The sequence below is a fragment of the Haplochromis burtoni genome, unplaced genomic scaffold (genome assembly GCF_018398535.1).
Source record: "Haplochromis burtoni strain Fernald_Lab_line unplaced genomic scaffold, NCSU_Asbu1 Contig_103, whole genome shotgun sequence".
In the NCBI taxonomy this organism is placed as follows: Eukaryota; Metazoa; Chordata; class Actinopteri; order Cichliformes; family Cichlidae; genus Haplochromis; species Haplochromis burtoni.
In genome coordinates, this window is record NW_024582464.1 from 1,670,005 (window position 1) to 1,695,319 (window position 25,315).

At 38.8% G+C, this 25,315-nt stretch overlaps 2 protein-coding genes across 2 annotated transcripts; one reads left to right on the forward strand and one right to left on the reverse strand.

The window, feature by feature from the left end:
• Positions 1–854: 854 nt before the first annotated feature.
• ppil4 (peptidylprolyl isomerase (cyclophilin)-like 4) lies at positions 855–15,423 on the reverse strand. Its single transcript, XM_005931095.3, has 13 exons — positions 15,320–15,423; positions 14,987–15,054; positions 13,451–13,515; positions 13,249–13,366; positions 12,873–13,015; positions 12,629–12,725; positions 10,329–10,445; positions 10,094–10,218; positions 9,914–9,980; positions 6,114–6,225; positions 5,860–5,956; positions 5,531–5,663; positions 855–1,287 (listed from the first exon to the last, which is right to left on the reverse strand). Exons 1-13 carry the CDS (start codon positions 15,387–15,389, stop codon positions 1,087–1,089), a joined length of 1,413 nt encoding a protein of 470 aa, XP_005931157.1. The 5' UTR covers positions 15,390–15,423; the 3' UTR covers positions 855–1,086.
• Positions 15,424–15,459: 36 nt separating this feature from the next.
• Positions 15,460–24,822, forward strand: ginm1 (glycoprotein integral membrane 1). Its single transcript, XM_005931070.3, has 8 exons — positions 15,460–15,593; positions 17,122–17,193; positions 17,299–17,398; positions 18,416–18,570; positions 20,273–20,432; positions 20,543–20,772; positions 21,188–21,351; positions 21,967–24,822. The coding sequence occupies exons 1-8, from the start codon at positions 15,504–15,506 to the stop codon at positions 22,070–22,072; spliced, it is 1,077 nt and encodes a 358-aa protein (XP_005931132.1). The 5' UTR covers positions 15,460–15,503; the 3' UTR covers positions 22,073–24,822.
• Positions 24,823–25,315: the final 493 nt, after the last annotated feature.

A 25,315-nucleotide genomic window follows, 5' to 3' on the forward strand; every position in this document is an offset into this window, starting at 1 on the left:
TTTAGTTTTGGTTTAATTGTGTTAGTTTTAGTCTTTTTATTATTATACAGAGGGTATATGTGGGAGCAAAAGATTCACTCACAGTCATCACAAACATCCCAAGTCTCAATAAACATGTGCATAAAAGCCTCATCAGGAAGTCAACAGTCTTTTTAAATGTCTGGCTTTTATTGCGAACTCAAACAATTTTTCACACTAATTTTAGTTTAGTTAGCTATAATAAGCTTGCCCTACATTTTCGTGCCTTTTTGCAGGAAACCCAAACACATATAAAAGGCTGCAGCCAGGGTTAGAAGCAGGAACCTTCTTGTGGTGCAGCGCTAACCACAGCAACGCCATGCAGTTTTGTGTGGGGACAAATTTTAGTTTGTGGTAGCCACCTGTCCACAGTTACAAACAAACCTCATGGCACATCAACAGGTCTAAAATCAGCTTACAGTCATGACGTTTTTATTTCAGCATTTGCTTTTATCCTTTCATCTTCTTTTCATTAGTAACCTATATTAACCTAAGACCACAATGATAATACCTCAAATCTTCCCCTTGCGGGCTTTTAATTGATGGCAACTGAGTGGCATTTTGAGCTACGGTGTGACCCCAGATCTAGGAGGTGGGTGGAGGGAGACACCAGTGAATTCCCTCAGCAGTCTGATTACACCACCCAGCAATTTTCCATGTTGACATTTTCTAAATGTAAAAGACCGCACAGTCAGAAAGTTGAAGGTTGGATATTAATCATCTACCACTTTTGTTCTAAAAAATGTGTGGGGTTCAAGGAAAGGAAGTAAACAACACTTATTCGGTGACATCTGCCACGGCATTCAAATGAAGTGAAAGAAGTGATCAAATAAAAACCTCGTTACAGTGAACTTTTAATGCACATATAAAAAAAAAAAAAACATTTCTTAGTGCCGATCTAGGCGACGTGACAAAAACCTGACAATCACCCGACTAGTTCCCTAAAGGTCAAGATCAAGTGATTTAAGAGGAAGTTTAAGATGATGAATATTCAGACATTTCATGATGATCACAGTTCAGTGGCTGTGGTCCAAATACATATATATCTCATTCGTCCTCTGTCCTCCCTCATCTGTATCTACTCTTCTCCTTGTCCTTGGACCTCTTGGGAGAGCGACTGCGGCTCCTGTCCCTGTGGCCTTTATCGTGCCCCTCTTTCCCATGTTTGACCCGGGACTTGCTGTGCTTGTGGTCCCTGTCTCTGGAGCGAGATCGTGAGCGTGAACGCTGGCGGCCTCCCTTTCTGTCCCGCCTGCCCTCCTCACTGTCCTGGAAAAGAAGGAGAGGCAGAGTATGTTCAGTAAAGCAGCTCGTCTTTAAGTCCATAAAGAGAAAGCTACAAAAAATGTTCTCTTCTCTCTTTTGGTTACTGGTATTTAATATATTTTCATCAGTACACAATTGTAGGATTTGCATACGTATGGAACAATAAGCTCTATTATTACCCGGTTTCCAGCGTGTTGCACAAAGCATCCTGAGGGTGGTTTGCAGCCTTAATGCTGCTAGGCTAGCAATCAGCTCATAAACTGTTTCAGTTTCAGGAGATTCTGAAGGCGTGTGTCATGCAGGAAATAAATTTGCAGTAACTGAAAATGACGTCAGTCAGCCAAGAGTTATGTTCAACTTGTAAGCCTGAGAACAAGGATCAGTCAAAAGGATTGACATAAGATAAGACCTGACAGATAACGCACAGGAACAAATTTCATGTTTCGCTTTTACAAGGTAAAAGTTGCTACTTTCCCCTCGGACCCATGGCATCTCTGGGAAATGAGTGTTTCTCAGGCACTTGGGAAAATATTTTCCAAGAATCTTATTTTGTCTTCGTTTTTCAGGTAGGGCTGGATTTATTCATGCACGAGCCGTTTTTGTTTATCCGAAGTTCAGACATAACAGGAAAATGCAGGTTTCTCTCAAATAAAGTAAACGACTAATTATTTACTGTCGGTGGACAGGAAGTCCTGCAAGGACTCCTTCTGATCCAGAAAAATCCCTTTAATATGACCTTTAAGTTAACCTTTTACATACACTGAGGCTATTTATGACATGACTGAAAGATCCACATATTGTCTGACACTATTATACATTAGACACAAGTTCAAGAGCCAAAAAAATTGCAAGTCATGCAGTAAAAAATGTATATTTACAACATGACTGATCAATGTCACGTTACAAAAACAACAGTGTATTTCTTTTCTTTTAAAAATGACCATAAATGTTTGAGTGTTAGCATTTACTGCTATACTTAAACATGAGTAGAGCAGTTACACAAATGTAATGATATAAATGATATAAATATTGCAATGAATTCTGTCCTGACTGGTTTCACTCCACATCCAAAGTTGTAAAAAAATAAAAACAACCAATCTATTCCATTCTTTTCCCTGTGGAGGTGTTGATACACTGGGCTCTTTTCTAGGCAAAAGAGCCTAGAAAGGAAGATCTTAGGAGAATAATTAAAAGTAAATACTGACTGGACAAATGTATAATTAACCAAAGAAACAAGGAAACACATCACATGATAAGCTGGGGCTATCTTGACATATGATACCATCTGTGAAAAACATGCTGACTATTAAATTCCATATGATGCAGCTGAACATGTGACACACATGTTTTTGTGGAGTCATTGCAGAAATGAGAACAAACGGTTTTTAACACAATCAACAAACTGTCCACAATGTGCTGGGCTACACACTGACAGATGGTTTTAATGGAAACGAGGAAACTCCAGATATCAAAGGTCAGTGTGTAAACAATGGAGTCGATCACTTCATAACCTAATTAGGCAGCCAGCCAGGTAACTCCTCGCCTGTAAACACAGACGCTGTAAAACACACTCAGGGACGGTTGTAACTGACAGTGAGCCCATCACCTAACGAGGCAGATTTCTGTCAAACATTTATATTCAACTGTGTGTGTTGTGTGTGTAGACCTAGACTAAATAGGGCTCAGTGATGCACTGTGATTGCAACTCTGTATAACAAAGGAAATAACTCAGTGAACACAGTATAATTATTTCAGACCCTAAATCAGGGATGTCCAACTCCAGGCCTCCTGCAGGTGTGTTGTCCCTGGGTCAACACACCTGAATCAAATGATTAGTTCATTATCAGGCCTCTGGAGAACGTCAAGACATGTTGAGGAGGTAAATTAGCCATTTAAATCAACTGTATTGGTTCAAGGACGCATTTAAAACCTACAGGACCTTGAGGCCTGGAGTTGGACACCGCTGATCCGAAAAATCAATACTGGTTCAGTCTTTTGCCAAGTGAACTGTAATGATCTTTGACCTTTAACATGTTATCTGAGGCTCGTATAATGAGATGTACCTCTTGTGTTTTTTACAGTTTCTCAGAGCATTGCTGGGAGGTCCGATCTCTGAATCACTGACAACTGTCTTTTCCACTTGTGAATAATCCATCTTATCGTCCATGGTGGAATTCAAATTGTTGGGAATGACCTTATAACCTTTCCCAGACTGGCTTCTCTAAAACGTTCACCGATATCTTTCCTCTGTGGTGCGGTGATAACACTCTTGAACAGTTCAGTCCCACACACAACCAAAACCTCTGCTGTTACAGAGGTGCTCGAATCGTCTGATCATCAGTTAAACAAGTGCAACACATTTTCAGGACCTGACTGCTGCTTACTCTCTTACACATCTCCTTCATTGTTATTATGTTAGCTGGATGTGACATGGGCAGTAGAGCTTGTGATTACAAGCTTCTAAACTATTTAGAAGACTTTTCTAAATATTAATATATTTACTGTGTATAACAATATAGACTGACTATTTATAATCCATGTAGCCCACCTTTTCTATAAGTAGAAATCAACTTATTGGAGGTACTTTGGTTGAGTGAGTGGGAGATGTGCAACTATTTTCTTGATCAATTACTTTCATCACTGATATATCAGAGTGTCTGTTTTCTTTTTGAAAAAGTCAGAACCTGTACCAGGTTAAAGCAGTTATATGTGCACAAGAAATAACATGATAATAACTGTATGTTAATTAAAACGATCCAGTTAGTCTTTAATAAAGGTGAAGTGTCACCTCATGTAGAGGCACGCATCTGCCTCTGCCTCCGTTTCATGGTAATATTCTTTTACTACTCCAAGTGTTATCAGCACAAGTACTGATGATAACTCTTAGAACACGTAATACCTTCATCTGCTGTGTGAAATTTATATTTCTATAATGATACAAAATACAGCAGCTAGTCTGACTAACTCTCTTTACCACTGGGTTAAGATGGTTTAATCCCTCAGAAAATTCAACATGAATTTTATAGCTAAAGAAGTTATGCTCTACTTTAACATGAACCGCGCTGCTACTCTTTAAAACAAAGGAAAACAAAAAAAAGAAAAGAAACTATGACCGGGACATGCTTTTTATGAATATAACTGTGTAGGACTGTGATCCTTCACAGATGATGATCAAAGATGCCAAAACCAGAGTTATGTAGGTTGCCACAGGACAGCATCCTGTCCCCACCGCGCAGAAAGTCAAATATTCAAAATTCAGGACTAGTGACTCACAGTTACCTCGGTTTGATTCTGAAATGAGCGCCTGCCTGACTGGAAGTGATACTTTGATACTAGCATATTTTTCTCAAACAGCACGACACCTATAAGGGCACTGCACGTGGACAAACTGTGCTTTCACTAAAGGGAACTAAATATTAGAATAGTTTACCCGTGGCAATAAAGGAGCACTCCACATACTGTTAAAAGCTTATCCTAAACATTGGCAAACCACATCTGTGACCACTTTTAACTCATTTGTGTCTATTCATGCTTTTTGTTTTCGCCATATATCTCTATGGTTTTTTGTTTATTATAAAGTTTAATGCAACCTGCTCCGAGACTGCAGTTGTAAATGAGCAGTTTTCCGATGATCTGACATAATTACACTTTATGTGTTTGGTATACTGATGTTCATTACCATGTGTTACCCTGTTAAATAAGTGGAAAAATGGAGTGTTGTCATTGTCTTCTGACCTTTGACACCAACAAGGCATTTTTACACAGACAACTGCATATCAGTGTATATGTCTCGATGCATGCTCAGTCATCCAGATAAGTAAATCTCAAAAGGTTGCTTCTGTGATCAATGTATACTCTCTGTTTTTTTGGAACATTCTCAGTAAACCCAAGAGACTATTTTGTGGAAACATCCCAGTAGACCAGCAGTTTCTGAAATACTCAGACCAGCCCATTTGCCACATTCAAAGTCACTTTAACAATTCCCATTCTAATGCTCAGTTTGAACTTCAGTAGGTCATCTTGTTAATGTCTAAATGCATTAAGTTGCTGTTGTGTGATTTGAACATAATTAAATAACACAAAGATAAATATTTGTGTTACTGGAGAGTTAAAAGGCGTAACCAATGAAGTGGCTCGCATGTCTTTAGGTGCATCACTAACAGAATTAAAAACATTTCTAAAACAATTCTTACTGATCAGCAAGCAAAGAAATAAATGTTATGTCATGTCATGGACTGACTATTACCTTGCGCTTTTTGGACTTCCTGCTGTCCTCATCATCTGAATGATGATGGTGCCTCTTCTCTTTATGTTTCTTCTCAGAGTGCCGATGACTCGGTGCCTCCTCTTCTTCCTCGATTATCAGGTTGTACTTGGAACTTTTACCTGAGTTATGGAAATCTCCAGGAAGTTGAGACAGTCAGTTCTGAAAGCTCTGCCAACTCAAACCAGGAAAAGAAAAGGAAAAAACAAAAAAAGCACACAGCAGCTGGCATGTACTGCAGAATGATATGTTGTGGCACGAAGTGGAAAAGCTGGAAAACTCAATCCCAGCCTATTGACGCACAAGGATACTCTTGTTTTGGCTTCACCTGATCCTTGAGAGCCAGTTTGGATCGATTCTCTACATCCTTCTCATAAGCTTTGAAGTCGTCTTTAGTGTATTTCCCCCCTAGGAAACGGAGAAAGCAGTGAAGGTCACAGCTAATGAAAAGGTGTGGTAATACAAAGGGAGAACAACACCACTAATGACAGAAACTTTGGTGTAACTGGTGCACTTTAAACAACATAAACTAACATGCAAACCACAAAGCCTTCAGCTTCATTACCTTTCCCTTTCCATTTGATCTTTGCAACTGATTGACTGAAGTCTACGTGAATGCGTCTGTCGTCAATGAGCACGTTGTCCATTTTGAAGTAAGCTTTCTCACAGTCTTCTTGCTGTGGAGAAAAAAACCCCACAGTAAATCTAAGGAGCTTGGAAAGAAAAGCGTCTGGACTTCTTTAAGTTGCTTGAAGACATTTCACCTCTCATCCGAGAAGCTTCTTCAGTTAAAAAACAAAACAAAAAACAAACTGGTAGTAAAGCTGCTCGATAATGGTAAAAGTTGTAGTCCTGATTACTTTGCTCAACATTATAATTTAGGTTATATAACATAGCACTTTACATAGCCTCTGTAGAAATTATCCACACCCTCACTTATCTTAACTGCACTACTGTATAGCTCTGTGTAAATAATCATCCTGTACATACGATAATTTTTAATCCTACAACTGTTTACAACTTGCATAGTTCCCATCTCTGTATAGCTGTATATCTCAGATTCTGTAAAGTTATTTATTTCATATTCTGTATAGTTTTTCATATTTATATCCTGTTCATAGCCTGTACATAGCTTGTACTCACTACAGCCTGTACATACTTATAGTTATAGAATATTCACAACATACTTCATACCGTGTACATTATAACATACCATAATAGACCCATTTCTGTAATATACTTACATATGTATATTATTGCTAATATATATTGTAATATATCTATATCACTAAAGCACTTCTGGATGGATGCAAACTGCATTTCGTTGCCCTGTACCTGTGCATGTGCAATGACAATAAAGTTGAATTCTATTCTATAACACACATTAAACTGAAGACCCCCTCCCACCAGGACGTTTGCATGTGCAGACCAAATGGCAATGTCTACCAGCACCAAAGTAACAAAAACTGTAGTTCCTCTTATGGCCTCTTGAGGCTAACTTCAAAAGCAAGTTATTCTCCACAGACTGCAGTAATGCTATTTGATACAAACATCTTGGCTTATAGACAGTTTTCAGTTTCATAACAGCTTTGCAGTGGGCGTTTCTGTAGGAATTAAGCCACCTCTGCTAATTCTGAACTCGTCTTCTCCAGTGTGTTTGTGCTGTTGTAGCATTATTAATGAATTTATCTGACAAAGCAATACATCTCATTGGGTGATTCAAGTGGTATAAAAGGTTTGTGGTTCAGTTTTGGTGACTGAACTTTTAGTATTTTATATTGTGTGCACTGAATGTAAACAGACACCCTAATATATAGATGCCACTTGATAACCAAGCTAGCTAGCATAAGCTGTTAATACGTTTTGGCCTAAATATGGACACGTCTGGCTCCAAAATACATGCAAGAGCAAACCACTAATACTAAAGCTTCAATATGAATAGTCCAAAAACATCTGTGCATGTCGTTGACAGTCATGCAGGAATTAATGCATCATCAATCATGTGAAACAAGAATCAAGATCGAGTTTTGATAAAACGTTAAGTTACTGGAAACTGAAACCAAAAGACAGCAGTAATCTGTTATATTTATGATATTTTCAGCGTTTAAAAAGCAAAAATATGCTTTTCCAAAAATAAGAAAAGAAAAAACAGATGTTCTCAACATTAATGAACTAAGCAAACAGTAAGAAACCCTCTAAACAACAGCAAGGTTTTCCAATAAGAACCATTATCAGTGCCTACTATCAGATATCCGAGAAGAAGAAAAGACCTTGAGGATAATTTGACATTAAGTGCCAAACTCCTTAAATAAGAATGATAGGCAAAGGTATCCTCCCTACTGACAGAGATTACATGGCACGAAACCTCTCTGCTAATCATAAGGGAAAACCCCTTGGCTGGGACTCACACCATGTAGCACTACCAATGAATATTTAAACTTTCATTAATCAGAAATCAAGAATTAGGGAACATATACATGGACATCAGCTGAACAACTGAAGCAAACAACACAGACCTGCATTTGTTTTTTTGCTTTTATAAAAACATTTTTTGGTTCTAACCTTTAAGCCATTTTATATTTGTATAAATTAATGGTAACAGTACAGTATAAGTTACATACATTAGCAATAACAGCTGGGGTGTCAAATTGAATTACAGATCACAACAGGGCCCAGACGTAGTACTGTATGTAATTTGCTAACATGCTTGAATCAAGAAGCATCCTGGATTTCTATTACTGCATATCCCATTATGTCTTCTTACATATAAGCTGATCCACATAAAGGTCTCGACAGCTGGTGATAAACTTCCCAGTAAATTATAAATAAAATACAATTTAGTGTTTCCTGTCTATTAAGATCCGCATACTTTTGCACGTTTTACAGATGAGCCAAACATTTCCCTGCTGCTTAAACCTAACAGAGGATAGATTTAGGCCTGGAATAGTTCATTAACCAGAGAAGCGGTATTAACGGCAGAGCTCACAATTCAACTCTGCTCCAGTGAGTGCAGACCTGAAGACCTGTTTGGAAATATTTTGTTGTAATGAATTTACTGGTGATAAAAAACAGGATAAAACAGTAAAAGTAAAAAAGAAAAATATTCTACCCAAGTAGTGTGGGCTCAAGTCTCTTAATATAGTTAGATAAAGACCTAACAATATTAGAAAGAAACCTCAATAATCACACAAGCAAGCACTTGGTGACAGTGGGGAGAAAAATATCACTTTTAACAGGAAGAAACCATCCCACTGAGTGAACGTCAGAGGAATCCTACGGATCGTTTGATCATTGTTTACACTGAGGTAGATAACTGCTGTTCCATATTTTTATAGCAGAGCTCGCTCAAAGTTTCAAATATACATTTGATGTACTTTAACATAATTCTTTTGTTTGTTTCATTTGCAATCTATATGCTTGTAGATCTTTTTAAAGACGCGCTTATGTTGCAATATATGTGACTCTGCAATTAGCTATGCACTGCCTTGCATTGTTTTGCCCTCTTGTGGACGAATGCTAACCCAAATAATTTGAACCCATTTTGTTTTTTTAAATGAAACATGATTGAAACGCCTCTGAAAGCTCCAGCGGTGTGCATGCAGGTGTTGGGATGTTCTGAGGCCAAGTGCACTCAATCAATAATTCACCATAGTCAGTGAAAAAACTAATAGTCCATGATTGTGTTCTTCGTTATCTTCTGATGGTGTAGTTTACGAGTTTACCACAGGGAGTTGCCCTTTTAATAGTTATAAGTCATTACCAGTCATAACCTGGGGCAAATTCCACAAAATCAAAGTTTTATGTTTTTTATTTTCACAATGTATAGCAGGCTGACAGCACCTTCATGATAAACACAGTCTTATATCGTGGGTTTAGTTCTCACTTCTCTATGATACCGACTCCACTGAGGCACAGCATGACAACAACATGTCACTATAAGAACATGACTGATTTCCATTACTCCTGACCAGGGCTTTCCCATCTATCACTTTCACTAAATTTATTGTATTTACTCTACTGATACTGATAGATATGCTTCCCCATTCTGCACATATGTATCACACAAAAGGACAGTGAAACATGGAAGACTGTTAAAGATATACTGGTTGTGTCATGCAAACTGAAATGCCAAATGTGTACACACAAACATGTCATTAGGGACATGTTAATCAGTAAGCTAACCAGACTAACCGTGCCCTGGCTCAAGCTCATGACACCAAAACAGATCATCACGATATCTCTAAAAACTATAAATAGAGTAAACATAATGCACTGATTATATTATTATTATAGAGGAAAAAAGTGTTTCCTTAAATCTAGAACTTTTTCTTTAAACTGCCATCACTGCAGTATACACACACTTACCTTTTCAAACTCTATAAAAGCATAACAGAGGGAGTCTCCAGTTTTCCAGTCTCTGATGATCTCACAGCTACACAGAACAAAGGATTATTTGAAGAAGACAATATAGAACCAAGGCAAAATATAATAAATAGAAATAACTGAAAAACAAGATACTTTGTAGTACTTGGAGTGAAGCGTCACCTTTTTATGCATCCAAAGCGAGAAAAAATGATTTCCAGGTCCTCATCTGTGGTCACTGGGTTCAGCTTGCACACAAACAGCACGTTTTCTGGAGGCTTCACATCTGCATCAGGGAGGTCGCCCACCTGGATGGATTTACAACAGAAGCTTGAGTATTTATTTTTTTGCATCTTCTTACACGCACTCTCACACACACACTTCAACATAAAGCTGAGAGCAGGTTTCCTTATCTTACCATCTCCAACAGGATAGCCTGAGTCTTGGCCTCTTTCTCCTTCAGCTTCTCCTCCAGTTCCTCGGCTCCTTTCCCATCTGTATCATCGACCACTTCATCTGCACCGATACGGCCACTCTGCACAGCCATGGCAGAAACATTTACTTACGGTACTGTACAGAAGTCATGCTAATTTCTTTAGATTTTGCTTCCAAGGTGCCAGACCTAATTTTTAAAGTGGTCTTTGCGTAATAGTTCTCTTGGCTTTCTGACGATTGTTCAAAGTGCTTTTTGCATATTGGCTGCTTCTTTTACTGCAGTGTGTACAAGTACTACTTCTACACAATTCAGAAAGCATGTGCTTACAGCCATCTGTAAAACATGGCAAAGGCTCTGTCATGGTTTGGGGTTAAGTTTCAGCCAGTGGTGTTGGGGATCTTGTCAAAACTGATCGAATTATGAACGCAACAAAGTATCGTTCGATTCTGAAAAACCATCTGGAAAGGATCTGACTGGCAGCAGCTTAATTTTTCAGCATTACAATGATGTCAAACTCACTGCCATTGCAGTCGAAGCATACCTAGATAGAAAAACACACAACAGAACACTATCAGTCACGGATTGGACTCCGCAGGGCAGTGTGGGGTCATCTTGACAGAGAAGGCAGCCAACATCCAAAACAGAACATTGATGTCCATCGAGATCAATATTCTTTTAAACAACTTTAACAAGCAAGCTGCCTAAGAAAGTTCAGGATAGAGCAGGGCAATATGGCCAAAAATATTTATCACGATATATATTTGAAAATTTGCGATAACGATATAACTGACGATATAATTGATGCGAGACAAAATACAACTCCACAACATTACTAGCGCAAAAAGACAACCTATCATTTATTTTCACTTAAACAAGAAGCTGGTTTTTATGTACATTAAAGCTTTATAAAAATGTAACAGTGCAAATGCAAATTCCTTGCTGAAAGTTTAACCAAAAGGCATTTCCAGTAGAAATGGGCTGACATATCCTGAGCATAACCATGTATAATATCCACTGAAGTTAAAAAGAGGTGCTTTGCAACATTAAACTGCAGTGTGCAGTACGTATTTTTCGGACCATAAGGTGCACGGGATTATAAGGCACATTAAGCGAAACAAAGCAGTCAGATAAATCAAACTTTATTAAACTCATTCTTCTTGCTTCCTCCACTTCTGTACCATTGATTCATTAATGTTGAATTCTCTGGCAGCTGCTCTATTCCCATGTTGTTGCAGTATATTAATGACTAACCTCGTATTGTGGATGGATTATCTCAGTTGTTCTCCTGACTGAAGTTTGGTCCGTTTACAGCATCCTGCCATGCGATTGCATTTGTCTCTAACCATGAGGAACCTTCACGTTAACTTTTATAAGTGGAAAAGTGTTAGTGTTCGTCCTCCAGCTTCACTGTTTATGTTATGCTAACATAGCTGTGTCGCTAGCGATCACGTAGCACATCATTATATACCAGCTAGCCCAACTTCAGTAACCCTACAAACGTCACTGCTGTTTAGTTTCCTGTCTTCATTTATGTTGGAAGTGATAGCAGAGCTGTACGTTTGAATTTTTTCAGAAATCTCTCAGTCAGAACATGCTATATCATGCTTAGGTAACTAGCGAAACTAGCGAGCTAACTTCCGCTAGCTTCCTGCTAACTTCTAACTCCGTTAAATGTAATAAATTTTGTTTTCATGGATGCCTGGAAGTTAAACTTCATAGTTACACCTGGTAAAGCAGCAATGCTGATCGTTTTATTAAAGATGAAAGAATTTAGACAGTTTTTAACTCTAGTGATGCTGCAGTGTTGTTTGACCTGAAGCATACGGAGTTTAGGACCCAGATTACTCCCAGATTTAAGAGCATCTTAGTCCGACGGCCGCTTGCATGTTCTGCAAAAAAATGTGCTTTGTCGTGTATCTGACGGACAAACACCAAACCAGTTCCACATCACTGAAGTTGCACCATTTTTACAAACCAATTCTGGTTCATCTGTTTCACTCAACAATCGGCCATGTGCGTATGAAAACAAAGGCACTGCGCATGCGCGTTTTACTCATTTCTATCGCGATATTTCATTTTCCTATCGTTGCCTAACATTATACGGTATTACCGTGAACGGTATAATATGGCCCAGCCCTAGTTCAGGATGTGTTAAAGAAGGTGTTTGACCTTTAAACTTGTTAAAATTAGAATCGCAAATATGAGATAGATATCTTTTTTATCTTAGCTTTATGATCTTGCTATGAACATCTATCTAATTGAAGCTGCGGCCCTATACTCACATCCAGCTGCTCCTTGGTGGGTTCAGGCGATCGATCAGGCACCGGTAGGTCAGGAGGGTCATCGAACGGGTCGTCCAGGATCACTGTGTGGTTTATCCTACAGCAAAATGTAATAATAATAATAATGATGATAATAATAATAATATTCCCTGAGGTTTTTTTTTATTAAAGTGATAATGAACGCAGCATTAACATTATTCTTCAAGTTGATAAAACAAGTGCAATACAGTTTGTCTTGACTCGCCTGATATCTTGGAATGGGACAAAATCCTTGTCAACAAAGGCCTCATTGATTTTGTTCAGGACGTCCATGCCCTCAGTCACTTCCCCAAACACTGTATGAACTCCATCCAGATAGTCTAGGTTCTCGCCAGTAGTAATTAGAAACTAGGAAGAAACATACCTCTAGATATAGTATCTCATGTTAAACAATCTTGCAAAATATTACTTAAAATGTATTTATAATATATATTACATACAGATCTATGATTTCTGTATGAATGTTGAATATGTTTATAGATCATCTAATCTGGTCTAACCAACAGGGGATGAATAATAATGTATTTTTTCTGTGGTTACTGGTCTGAAAGCACTCAACACTGGGTGCTCATCTCATTCACCTGAGAGCCGTGCTGATCATTTCCATTGTTCACCATGGACACCGTCCCCTTCTTCTTGTGTTTAATGCGTGGCATTTTCTCCAGATCAAAAAAGCGTGCCTGGTCCCCATACAGTTTGCTAATAAGGCACAATGGAGAGCATCTTTATTTTTTGTCCAACATCCTCAATCTGCTGCCCTCTTAAAAGACGGATAAGACTCACCTATACACAGATTCTCCTCCACGACCTGTGCCAGTAGGATCTCCAGCCTGCATGATGAAGTCTCTCTGGAAAGAAGATGAAGAGTTATGACATGTTACACATATAATGTGAAGAAAAAGACAGAAAAAGTGCAAAATCTTCATTAGAGTCTGAAAAAATATGGAGAAGATTACAGATGTTAAAAGTTTCTACTGAAAAGTCTACATACGATTAAATATATGAATAAAAATTGGCAGACGACACCCAAAGGCAAACGCCCGGTGGTCCAGCAGCATTAAAACCCTGACAATGGGTTTGCTTTACGCAGTGGCAGCACAACTAAATCAAGAAGAAGCTAAAATAACGGATGTCTGAATGAAATACTCTAACTGACAAACTGCTGCATGTGTCAATTTGATAGGTTTCTTTTAGACTTTGCTGCAGGCTGACAGCAGCAACTTTGTCTCTTTATAGCGGCAATACCTGGAGTACGCACAGGTGACTCTCGACGGAATGAGAAATGAAATTACTCCAGTTATTTTAAAACTTCAGCTACTACATTTTTCTCATTTAATTTTACAATATCAAATACAAATCTAATATGAAATTATACTCTGACGTTCAGGCTTCCAGTGATCCATCCATCTACTGCTTATTGGGGTTGCATGGGCAGCAGAGAAACCCAGACCTCCCACTCCTCGGCCACTAACTCCAGCTCATCCAAGGGAACAGTGAGGTTTTCTCAAACCCGCCAAGATATGATCTCTCTAGTGCAGGGTTGTCAAATATACGATCTGGCTTTGGAAAATGTGAAGAGGGGCATAAATTGTGGACTTTTAACTGTATTTTTCCTGCTTACAAAGACCTTCCCCATGGCCATTCATGCTACACCAAAGTAACTAACTGGCAGTTAGACATTTAAATGACAGAAAAGTTCTTCTTTTATTCATTATCTGCTATAGAAAGTAATTGCAGGAGAGCCTCGTTAATGAGCTACCAGAACCTTGTTTTCTGTAATTTCACAGAAAAAAAAAATCTTCAATTTACAAGAACAACATTTGTTTATCATGTAGAAAAACTGAGACGCACTGCATGCACGACCATGCAGGTGCTAGACAAGTGTAACTAGTAAACTGTTTGGGAGTATTTAGAGACTTGTCCTGCTGATAAAGGTGAGCCATGGAACATGGATAAAGTTCTGAGGACTATTTGTCTCAAGTTGTGGCTAACAAGCAAGGAGGTACTAAAAGGAAATTAAAATCTAGACTAATCAACAAGTCTGAACGCATGGGAACAAACTTAGCAGTAGAAACACCAACCTTCCTTTCTTGCACGGTAACGTCTACATGCTGGTTTGCCATTATGGCAACAATGCAGTTTCAATTGAATTTGAATTCTGCCATATTAACTTATTACTGGGTCCAAATGCAACACCACTTACACCCAACTTCCGCTATTACTACATACCGTATTCTGGGTTGCTTGAGGCTTCCCAAAGAAAACCAAATTTGAACCATTCACTACCACATAAAGTTTATACAGGACATTTCGCTTTACCTGCACATTGTGGATGAGGCAGTAGTTGTAGTATTTTATCTTGCATAACTTCAGAAAGTTTAAGCAAGCTGGAAAAAGAGCACAGAGTCCAAGTTAAGCCAAAGTAATTATAATTAACTAAGTCTTTATTAACAGAGTATTTATAGCAACACGATGTATGGGTAACTTTGCACAACACCGGCTAATGTTACTAAAACGAATATGAAGCAAACATGCTAACGACGGTAGCTAGCAACCATTAATTCTGTAGTTTAACGTCCCAGTGAGTGACTCAACCAGCAGCCGCTTACAGAAATTAGCTACCACCAAGAGTAAGAATTTTTGTAGTCTTACTTTTAGGCCTTTCGTCTGTAAACAAATCGATCACAATATCGCCCAGACTCGTTTCAAGGAGCACCGCCATGCTGACGTTCCTCTTCTCGCGAGAAGAAACTCTGCGCCTGCGCAGTACATTTGCGTGCTCAATGTTTTTGTTTTAGCTGTCCTGCTGCTGTTGCTGCTGGGAAGTGAACTCAAAATGGAAATGACGTGGTCGACAGTTTGTGTTCTATTACTTCTTTTTGTCTCAGCAACTCGCACAGAATCGTCGAATAGACAACTGAATACGGTAAGAGCCACGGAGGCAGCAAATATATGGAGCTAACTTGATCATCATAGCATTAGCTTACTGAGAGTCCAGGGCCCTATTCCGGAAACCAGGTTTAGCCAACAATTGAGGCTAAACCTGATGAGTGGAAATTCCCAAGTTTTTTTTTTCTCCCAGAAAGAGAGTTAACGTAATCTCAGCCTCGGATACCTTGGAAACACTTTGTGAACTTACCTTGCTCACTAGCAAGTTTTAGTCAACCAAGTCGTCCTTCCACAGACTCCTCCCTTCCTGCAGCACCTGAACACATTTTTCAATTTCCTCATCCAAATAGCACATAGCAGAGCGAATTAATTTACAGAATTTTACATTTTACAAACACAGAAATCCTATTTACACGTTAGTTTACTGTTTTATGTACCCAGCATGAGTGCTTTTATAATCACTTAGTCGTCAACAACTGATACAGCGATTACGCGGATTTATTATCAACAAAGAAAAAACTCTAAAGGCTAGTCTGCATCTTTCTAACTCTTGACTATTTCCCTGTAATAAAAAGGTTGACTGTTTTAATCAAATCTTTAGACACAGAACACGCTGATCAGTGATCAACCATATTTGTGTAATCGGTCACACTGATGGAAAAATGCCTGTCATAGTTGAGATCTTGGTGATGTGAATATGTGAGTGAAGAGGAGGCTGAAATGGTTTTGGTATTTTAAGAACTAAACAGATTTTAAAGTGACTTTTTAAAACGAGGCTGTAGAAAGTCTAACTATAATCTGATTACACATCATGTTGAAATGTGTTCACGGACTGAAATTCAGTCATTAAATGATATTAAAAAACATCCCACTGTCAACATCAGCAAACAGGTCTGCCTTGGAGTCAACTCGCACAGTGCATAAGGATCACAGATTCAGACTGGATCAAATCTGTATCCAATTCAGATCCAGCCATTTCCCATCTCATTCTGTCTGGACCTGCTTTGGATCAGTTCATAGTGGCTTATTTTGTCCCAAATCCCACAATGCAAGTAAAATGTCTAATTCAGAATATAAAGAGCTCTTTAAAAACTTTGGCATATCTTATAACATGTTTGTCTTTAATGGTTAAAGTTTACATTCATAACAGATTTGAAAATTTGTCCTGCATTTTTCAAGTTGCATTCAAAACAGGTGCAACATGAACCCAATTAACTGTAACATGTCTGCTATGGCTGCAAGAGAGACATCACTTGTTAGTGAAAGCAAATATTAGTTCACATTATAAAGGGTTAAACTGGGGAACACTAAAAGGTTTTTTTGCAAATCTCATTAAGAAATGTTTTTTCATGGGAGAAATGATAAAATCCTCCATTCAATTTTTTAAGGTGGTTACAGCCGTTAAGTACAAATATAAAACAGTGATTAACTCTCTGTAACTCTTTATTTACTTGTTGCCATAGTGAACCTGCTTCCTGCAATAGAGCACAGCTACATGTACTGTAAATTACAAGCATTGCAGTGTTAAACCTAATCCTTTCGTTTTTAATTACTGACCACCGTAGGAAAACATCCTAATCAATGTGACAGCGGGGACACTGGCAGACACACAGCTGCAAGACTCTAACAACTTACAGGTACTCGGTGTAAACTGCTCAGTAACCGAAGGTTTGTTTTCTGTAAGTATGAACTGCGACAATTAGTCGCCTTTTTGTTTTGTCTATTTTTTTTTCTTTTTGCAGATAAATTTAAACATATCAGTGAGTGAAGAGCAGGTGCTGGTCAATGACGTCCCAGTGGAGCTGTCGGGGGTCACTAGGTTCAACTGCCAAGCGCTTCTCTGTGAGTTTTTCACACATTTATTCAAACCACTGTGGTTTTAATCAGGGGAAAGCACTTATCTCAGCTGGAAGAAAATATACTGTTCAAATGTTAGAAATGTAAATATTATTGTCAGTGTAAATTCAGTAGAGTTCAGTATTGTTTAATCAATCATGATTTCAAATCTATATCAGATTAGAGTAGTTTATTCTTATGCTTTTCCTTATTGTTTTTGTTAAAAAAGAAAAGAAAAACCACATGGTGGTTAATCACATTAAATAAAAGTGGTCTGAAACACTTTGAGAATGAACCAAGGGGCAAGCTCTATATAAGACAAATACAGATTATTTTGGTATTTGGTTAACTGTGAGTCATGCTGTGATAGTCTACTTAAATTCAATAAGAAAAATATGGATCTGGAAATGAACACAAGTCCACTTTAAAGTCAATTAACATTACAGTGATTGGAAAAGTCAGTGATAATGGACTTTTAGACAATCATAAATCACTAATGGTTTTTTAATGGACTACCCAACAGACAAACAGGTGCCTGGGTTCCACATTATGTTTCCTAATGTGAGTTTATCATTTTAAAAATGCCAAGTGATCAATAGGAAGACATTTTCCATTAAGTAAGCATAGCTGAAAACCGTACTGCTGATTAAAGAAGCAATACATTTGAGCAGTTGAAGCAACAACTGAAAAAGCCTAAGTCTTTAGCTGGCAGCTTCATTAAAGTGTAACCATAAAACAGGAGAGATCAGAGACTGGCCAATAAAAGATGAAGATTCAGACATACAAATGAGCACAGACAGTGGGAAATGTGGCCTGTTCTGTTGAAGCTGCCAGTTGGAGCCCATGAAGTAAAAATTCTTATATTCTTGCTCAGTTGTGCACAAGGTCCTCCCACCAGTCTTTTAGAGACTGGTTAGACCCAACTCCAGTTCTTGTTTTCAAGGGAAGTCTGTGGATTTCTTGACAGTGACATTTCAACCTCCAATTCCTCTAATTCTGCTACATTTTGTTTGTTTTTCTTAGTGGACAGTGTCAATGGGAGCAGTGAGTTTGAGTCTGGGGACATAGTGTCCACTGTTACCCGGGTGATGGTGAGCCAGAACAGGCTATACAGTGACTCAGAGGAGGTGGTGGCTCTTCAGGTCTTCAGTGAAGTGATAGAGATGGATGGCAAAGAGGTAAACACTAATTGTACAGCTCTCTGACAGAATCTCACAGTTTGTTTGTTTTTTTTAATGTTAAGAATAACTCTGGAATAAATATGACTGAAATTATCATGTGGGGACAAGCCTCTGTGGCTTTAAAGAGGTGGTGATTGCTTATACTAAACATGGCCAGAGTTTAAAGCTGATGCTCTTAAAAACTTGCTTTCACATTCAAAAATCCAAAGTGAAACAGTTTATGTTCATGTAGCAACAGGAAATAGTGTTTCCTCATTTCTCCAGTACAGCCAAATCGGATGGACATAGCTTCCAGGTCTGAAATGTGAACCATTTGTGAAAATCCCAAAAGTTGATTCTGTTCATGTGGACGTAGCGTTTTCAGTGGGAGAAATGTTTTTTCACTCATCCAAGTGACTCCTTCAGTCTCAGCTGAACGCAGGTTTCCCCGACCTTATAAACAGTACATTTGCACAGTGACTGAAAGTAGCACCACTGAATGAACAATGGGCCCTGATATGGTTCTTTCTAACGGCCAGCAGGGGGCGGCAATTGTGGTGGCCAAAAGAAGTTTATAAAAGTCTCTCGAAAAATGTCCCTCGCTCTATGACCTCATTAAACACTTTGCCGACGATTATGATGCCAGTCATTAGTTTTGAGTCTTAGAGGATGCAACTTGGTGTTTATGTTGTAAATTATGGTCCCCTTTAACATGCACAAAAAGCAAACAAGCCAGACTTAGCTTCTTTTTTATGGGGGCGGGGAGTTCGCTTGTGATTGACAGATCACTTTAGAATGAGCAGTCAGCCTTGCTATAACTGTGAAATCTGGATAATGGTGACAACAGGGCTTTTTTTGACCCTATGCGACCCATATCCGATCACAGTTTGACAGTGTGAACAGCACAAATCCAATATTTTCAAATCTGATCTAGGTCACTTTCGCATGTGGTACTGAATCTGATACATATCTGATGTTTTAGAAAGCGACTGCTGTTTGAACGGTCATGTCGCATTAAATCCGTCTTCTACATCACTGACACAAGACAGACGCCAATTAACAGCGCTAAAGAAGACATCGCGAACGCTTGCTGGCCATCCAGTGAAACTGTTTGGAAGACAGCATTGGAGAAACGTGAATATTTTATTTGTACTGCATAATCTGCAGATTCTGACAGAAATCTGCAACTATCCTTTGAAGCACCGCTCCTCTCTAAAACAGCAATAAGGATAATTATTAGGCCATATCTAAATAACAAAATAACTTTATAACTTAAAGCAAAATTGAGAAACGTAAAGTCCAAAACAAGTCTTTATATTAAGGGCCATCAGTCAAACAATACTGTTTGGTCTGGGTCTAAACAGTGCGTTGTGTGTGACGTCTTCTTTTGCACATGCGGGCCGCTTTGAGGGTTCACACTAGAGCGCGTTTGCGGTCACATTTTATTTGTAGTGTGAACAAGCAGACAAAAAATTCGGATTTGATCAAAAAATCAAATCCTTAATTGAGCATTAAGACCTGCAGTGTGAACGTAGCCATTGTGTACTGCATTCTAGAATTTGACTTGTCATTCAAGTCAAATTCCAAATTCCATGAGTCATCAGACTTTTGAGTCTGATGACTCATGCATAAAATATGCATCAAAGAGGCAGCTTAAGTATGTTTATTTTAAAAAGTTGTTGCATTTTCCTTTTTGTTTTTTTTTGTGTGTGTTATTCAGGTCCAGCAGCCTGACATGTGTGAGGTGAAAATACTGATGAGCCCAGACTTCCAGAAGCTGGCCCAGTTTACCAACATCTACCCCATTGGACACAGTGATATCTTTAGGGTTCCCAGAGAAAATGATGTGGTTGTCACAGATCCACCAAATTCTAGAAAAGGTTTGCTTTTTGTGTCCTAATTGTCAGTAAACTACTCATTAGCTGTCCAGTTTAGAATATTGGCTATTAATTAATATTTAATATTTTTCCACCTGCACTTTTCAAATCAGATGAAGAGCAGCTGATCTCTCAGACCACAAGCCAGTATCCTCTGAAGCACACAGAGACCACCCGGGAAGAGATTGCATCCCCTGGAAAACTCCCAGAGACCCCCCTGCGTATGGATCCTGACCTCCTGTATGATGTCAGATATGATGATGAACTTGATTACACTTACCCAAGCCAGCCTGATCAGAATCAAATGGAAACTCCACCCAAGGAACTTATTTCTTCTTACTCTGTAAGTGCAAGTCTGCAGTAAGATCACACTCATTCCAAACAATACAGTCTGCTCCACAAGGAGTTTCATAGGGTCGGACTGAGGATAAACCAAGGCCAGTATAAAATACTGTAAATCACACAAAGCTACTCTTTGGAGTCACAGAGTAAAAACAGGGAGCCAGAGTCTCTACTATTAGGAAGATTAAAGTGAAAGATCTGAAAAAAATGTCAAAGTTTGTAGTTATTTTATGTTATCAGGAGAAAATATTGAGTTATTTCCATCACAAACTACACAAAGTTAGCTATACAAAAAGAAATCCTGCAATCCAGCAGTTAAAAGCACATCATTTCCTCAATTTTGACACTTCTAGTCTTCACAAAGTGAGCACATTGTTTGAAAATTTCTTCCACAACAATTAACAATGTCTCCCCAGGCCATGTGTCAGTGGGTAGAGCAAGCCAGGGAGCGTCTGCGGCGCTTCTGTTCCGAATCCCTGCCTCTCTTCTTCCTGGTCATGTGGGTGGTCGTGATCGGCGTGGTCGGATCAGCCGTCATCGTCAAGATCTTAGATGTGTTTTTCCCAATTTGTGAACATAAGTGAGTTTGTTGCATAGATACAAGATGAATGTAGCTGTTGTCACCTATTGGTTTCTTTACTCTTTGGCTGCCGCCATATTTGTTTTCTGGAGGTGGGAGTCACCATATTTAGATGAAAGGGTGGCGTGCTGAGTTGCTAAAGAATGCAAGCTTGGTTAGGAAGCATTCATATTCATGTACAGACATGCATATTGCTAACAGTTTAATGTAATGCTAGAATTTCACTCACCAGAAGAGAAGAGCAAACTTCTTGAACTGCCTCCTAACTTTAAACTTTCAAATTCAAATTATTGAGTTGCAGAAAAATTCCTGGCAGATGAGGCTGGTTCTGCTGAGTGTTTTTTCTTCCCCCTTTTGCCAAAGCGCTTGTTCATAGGGGTCATATGATTGTTGGGGTTTTCTGTTGTAGGATCTTTACCTTATAATACAAAGCGCCTTGAGGCAACTGTGATTGTGCACGCTATATAAATAAAATTCAACTGAATTTTTGGTGCTGACCTCAAGTGGTCATTAGATGAACTACAGTTCTTTTTGCATCGGCTTCATTTTTGGGACCCAAAAATTTTGACCCCCCCCTGTAATTACTTCCAACAAACTTTATTTTCTGTTTCACAGGCGCATTTTTAATGTAAACTCTGTCCCTGTGATGCCAGAGGATGAGAAGCACAATCTCCTGGAGAACATAGAAGTAGAAGCAGAGGAAGAAGAGAAGAAGCCTTGAATGAGGATCATCTTGACCGGCTCCTCCAGTTTGTTCCTATTTGTTGTTTAACCTGCGGTTTCGCATGGCCCGGTTTTGTTCTGATCTGTGAATCACCACAGCTTTTCCTGTCACTTTACTCTTTCATGGTCTTCGTGAATCTTTTCATCAGCCAACATAAGCTCATTTAATGTTAGCTTATACGAGTCCCTCAGAATGGAGAGTAAAGTGAGAGATTTATGGTGCTGAATGTCATGATGCAATGAGATTAAAGTATGGAAGGCTTACGGTTACCTTACCAGCATCTGCTTTCAGCACATCATGCAGAGAATCTGCAACAGTGACCACTTTGGCTTTACCCACACCCAAAACATGTTTAGCTGTAATGCAGTTAACAAAAACAATGTCCAAGATTCAAGGGATTATCAGATGAGCTGAAGCTCTGTTTTTTGAGAAACACTTCGTTTTTGTTGTTTTTTTTTAAGTCATTTTAATTGAAGGTCAAAGGAAAAGACTGATACTGCTCTCCAGCTGCTGGTCTTGTTTAGATTTCTTTAAAGACTGAAAACGAGGGCAAATGAGCTTTCATGCTGCCAAAATCTTTCTACAAGCAACCCTTCCTAACTGGCACCCATGTTGGCAGTGCTTTAGGAAGGTGTTTTGAAGCTCCCATCTAAATGAATGGTAAGACCCTCTCAATATTATTTATAATGTCCATCAGGACAAAAACTGGAAAAGGCCTTTTTGGTAATAACATGACATAACAGCTCTTATATAAACTCAAACCATTCAAAGTTTACTCTCTTTCCTTTGCTTCGGTAAAACTAACTGTTAGCTGCAAGGCTAACGTGATCAACCCAGTTTCCTGATGGCAGAGCTGTGCAGACACAGTGTATAGGGCATAAATACAAATGATTATATTAACATAAGTCATTGAAATTTCACCACCAGGGAGCAGTGTTTTATCAGTGGGTGTTTAGAAATGTTTTTGAATGTAAGCTTCTTTACTTCTATTTGGTAATTCTATTTCTGCCATATCCCTGATTCCGCAAGTAGCTTTGCTTTTCCCGGTATGATATTGTTGATAAGAACGTGCTCCTAATGACTTGCCTGGTTGGCTCACTGCACTATCTTGTGGTACAAATTGGTATTACACAAAAGTATAACCTTTAGCCTTTGTATCAGATCTGCTCCAAAGCTCAAGACCAAAGCAGTTTGATATGGTCTACATCCTCAGAAGTGTTACTAAATGGACCATTTATCCTGTTTAGTTCAGCTAGATGCTGTGGGGTTAACCTATAAATATGGACAAACTGAGAATTTTAGAACCAGATCCAAACACTTCAGAGTTCCCTTAAACAAAACTTTGTGTATGTAGCAGTTCTTTACAGGTCACACATTTGTTTGCTGTATGTGTGTGCGTGCATATATATATATATATATATATATATATATATGAGGGTGTTGTTGTTTTTTTTTCTCCAAAATCATTCACCTACAGCTGAAAAAAATGAAGACAGCTCTAAACGCATTAAATGTATTTAAAAGTAAACAGAGGCAAAGACACTTGCTTAAATCTGTTGAAATGTCTAAAAAGACAAAGCTAAGCAGATTACTGCGTCAGAGTTTCTGTTCTGTCTCTACTACAAAACTTCTTCCTTTGACTCGACATTACTGACGTTCATCTGTTAATTGTCTTTTTTTTTTTTCACTGTGCCTCAGTTTTTGTTTTTTATAAGGATTCTATCATGAGAAGGATTACTATGTGGTCTACTTTAATCAGTATTGTTTGTGGCTTCCTGTTACTAATATTGTAGAATGTCCGTGAAGCTGTTCAGAATGTCTATGCACCTTCTCTATATATAAACTACGAGCGGACTGATACAGTCCAAGACTGAAACACAATTCTTGTTCAAAGAACGAATCTGCATGTCCTCACTATCACTTCAGTGGCCTGTGCTACAAAGTAGCTGTTCTTTTCTGAACTTGGGCTAAGCAACGCCACAATCTGGCTAAGCAGTCACACAAAGGTGGTTATCAACTGCAGAAGTTACCCCCAGTTTCCCATCTATCCATGTGTGCGTTCACATAACAGAGGAAGTGCTGATCTCAAACATTACCTGCTCCAGAGCAGGTTAAATGTTCAGCAGGTTTAGTTGACCTTGCGAAGCTTTAATCATGCTTTGCAGTGCAGCCCTCTCTGATGTTTGGCAGCTCTAGGTGTGAAGGATCAAACGGCTCAACAGGCTGTCGGTGAAAAACCTGCGTTTTCATTCATCATAAATTCACAAACCACATTTTCTCTTTTCGTTGGGTTTTTTTGTTTGTTTTTTTATGTGCGAGGGTGTTATTTTACTATTGGTCATGCTTCTTCAAAGACATCCCAAAAGATCAGCTTGTGATGTCATGATTTTCTCTCCCTAGGGCTCAGTTAAACTGCAGTATGCATGATATACTGCGTACAACGAAAAGGTGCATGCATAGTGTAGCTAGTGAGTAGAGTTTGCTGCTCCATCAACAAGTTTTCCATTAAAAATAGGAAAGTGCATGATGACTTAAAACAGTGTTGGAATCTGCCTCAAGTTGTGCAACAGAATGCTGTACGCAACACCTAGTTGGTTCAGAGTTAAACAACAAATGTTTTAATTTGGTCTTTGATACATCAGCGTGATATCTTTTTTTGGCATCTGTGTGCATACATTGTATGAATTACAGCTGGACTGTGTATTTGGGTCAGAAATCATGCTAATTAAAAGCTTTCCTTACAACCACATGGATATATTGTCTGATAATTGTCTTTGTATGTTGGGTGATCATACTGTGTTACTGTACAGACTAATGATCAAGTGTTATACTGGCACGTAATGTCTACCTTGCGGAGCGACCATGCACCCCTATACACCAAGCGTCATGGAAGAGCTCAGAGTACAATCATAAAACTAAAAGCAAACTCAGTGTAGCTCCATTTTACAGGTGGAGGACACTGACATTTTCCCCTCATATTTTCTGACCGTTTTCCCTAATTTTGCATTAAGCTGTGGTCACTGACACTACTGGTGGAATGATGTAATACATGCACCCTACAGAGGATGTATAGGTAGTCCAGTTCCTCCAGGATGGCACATCAAGACATGCCAGTGCCAGATTTGCTGTGTGATTCCAGGAGACAGGCAGTTAGTCTATGAGAGCTGGATAGGGCTGTAAAGGGTTCTGCATCCCTCAGCAGGACCGGTATTGGCTCCTTTGTGCAAGGAGGAACCGGAT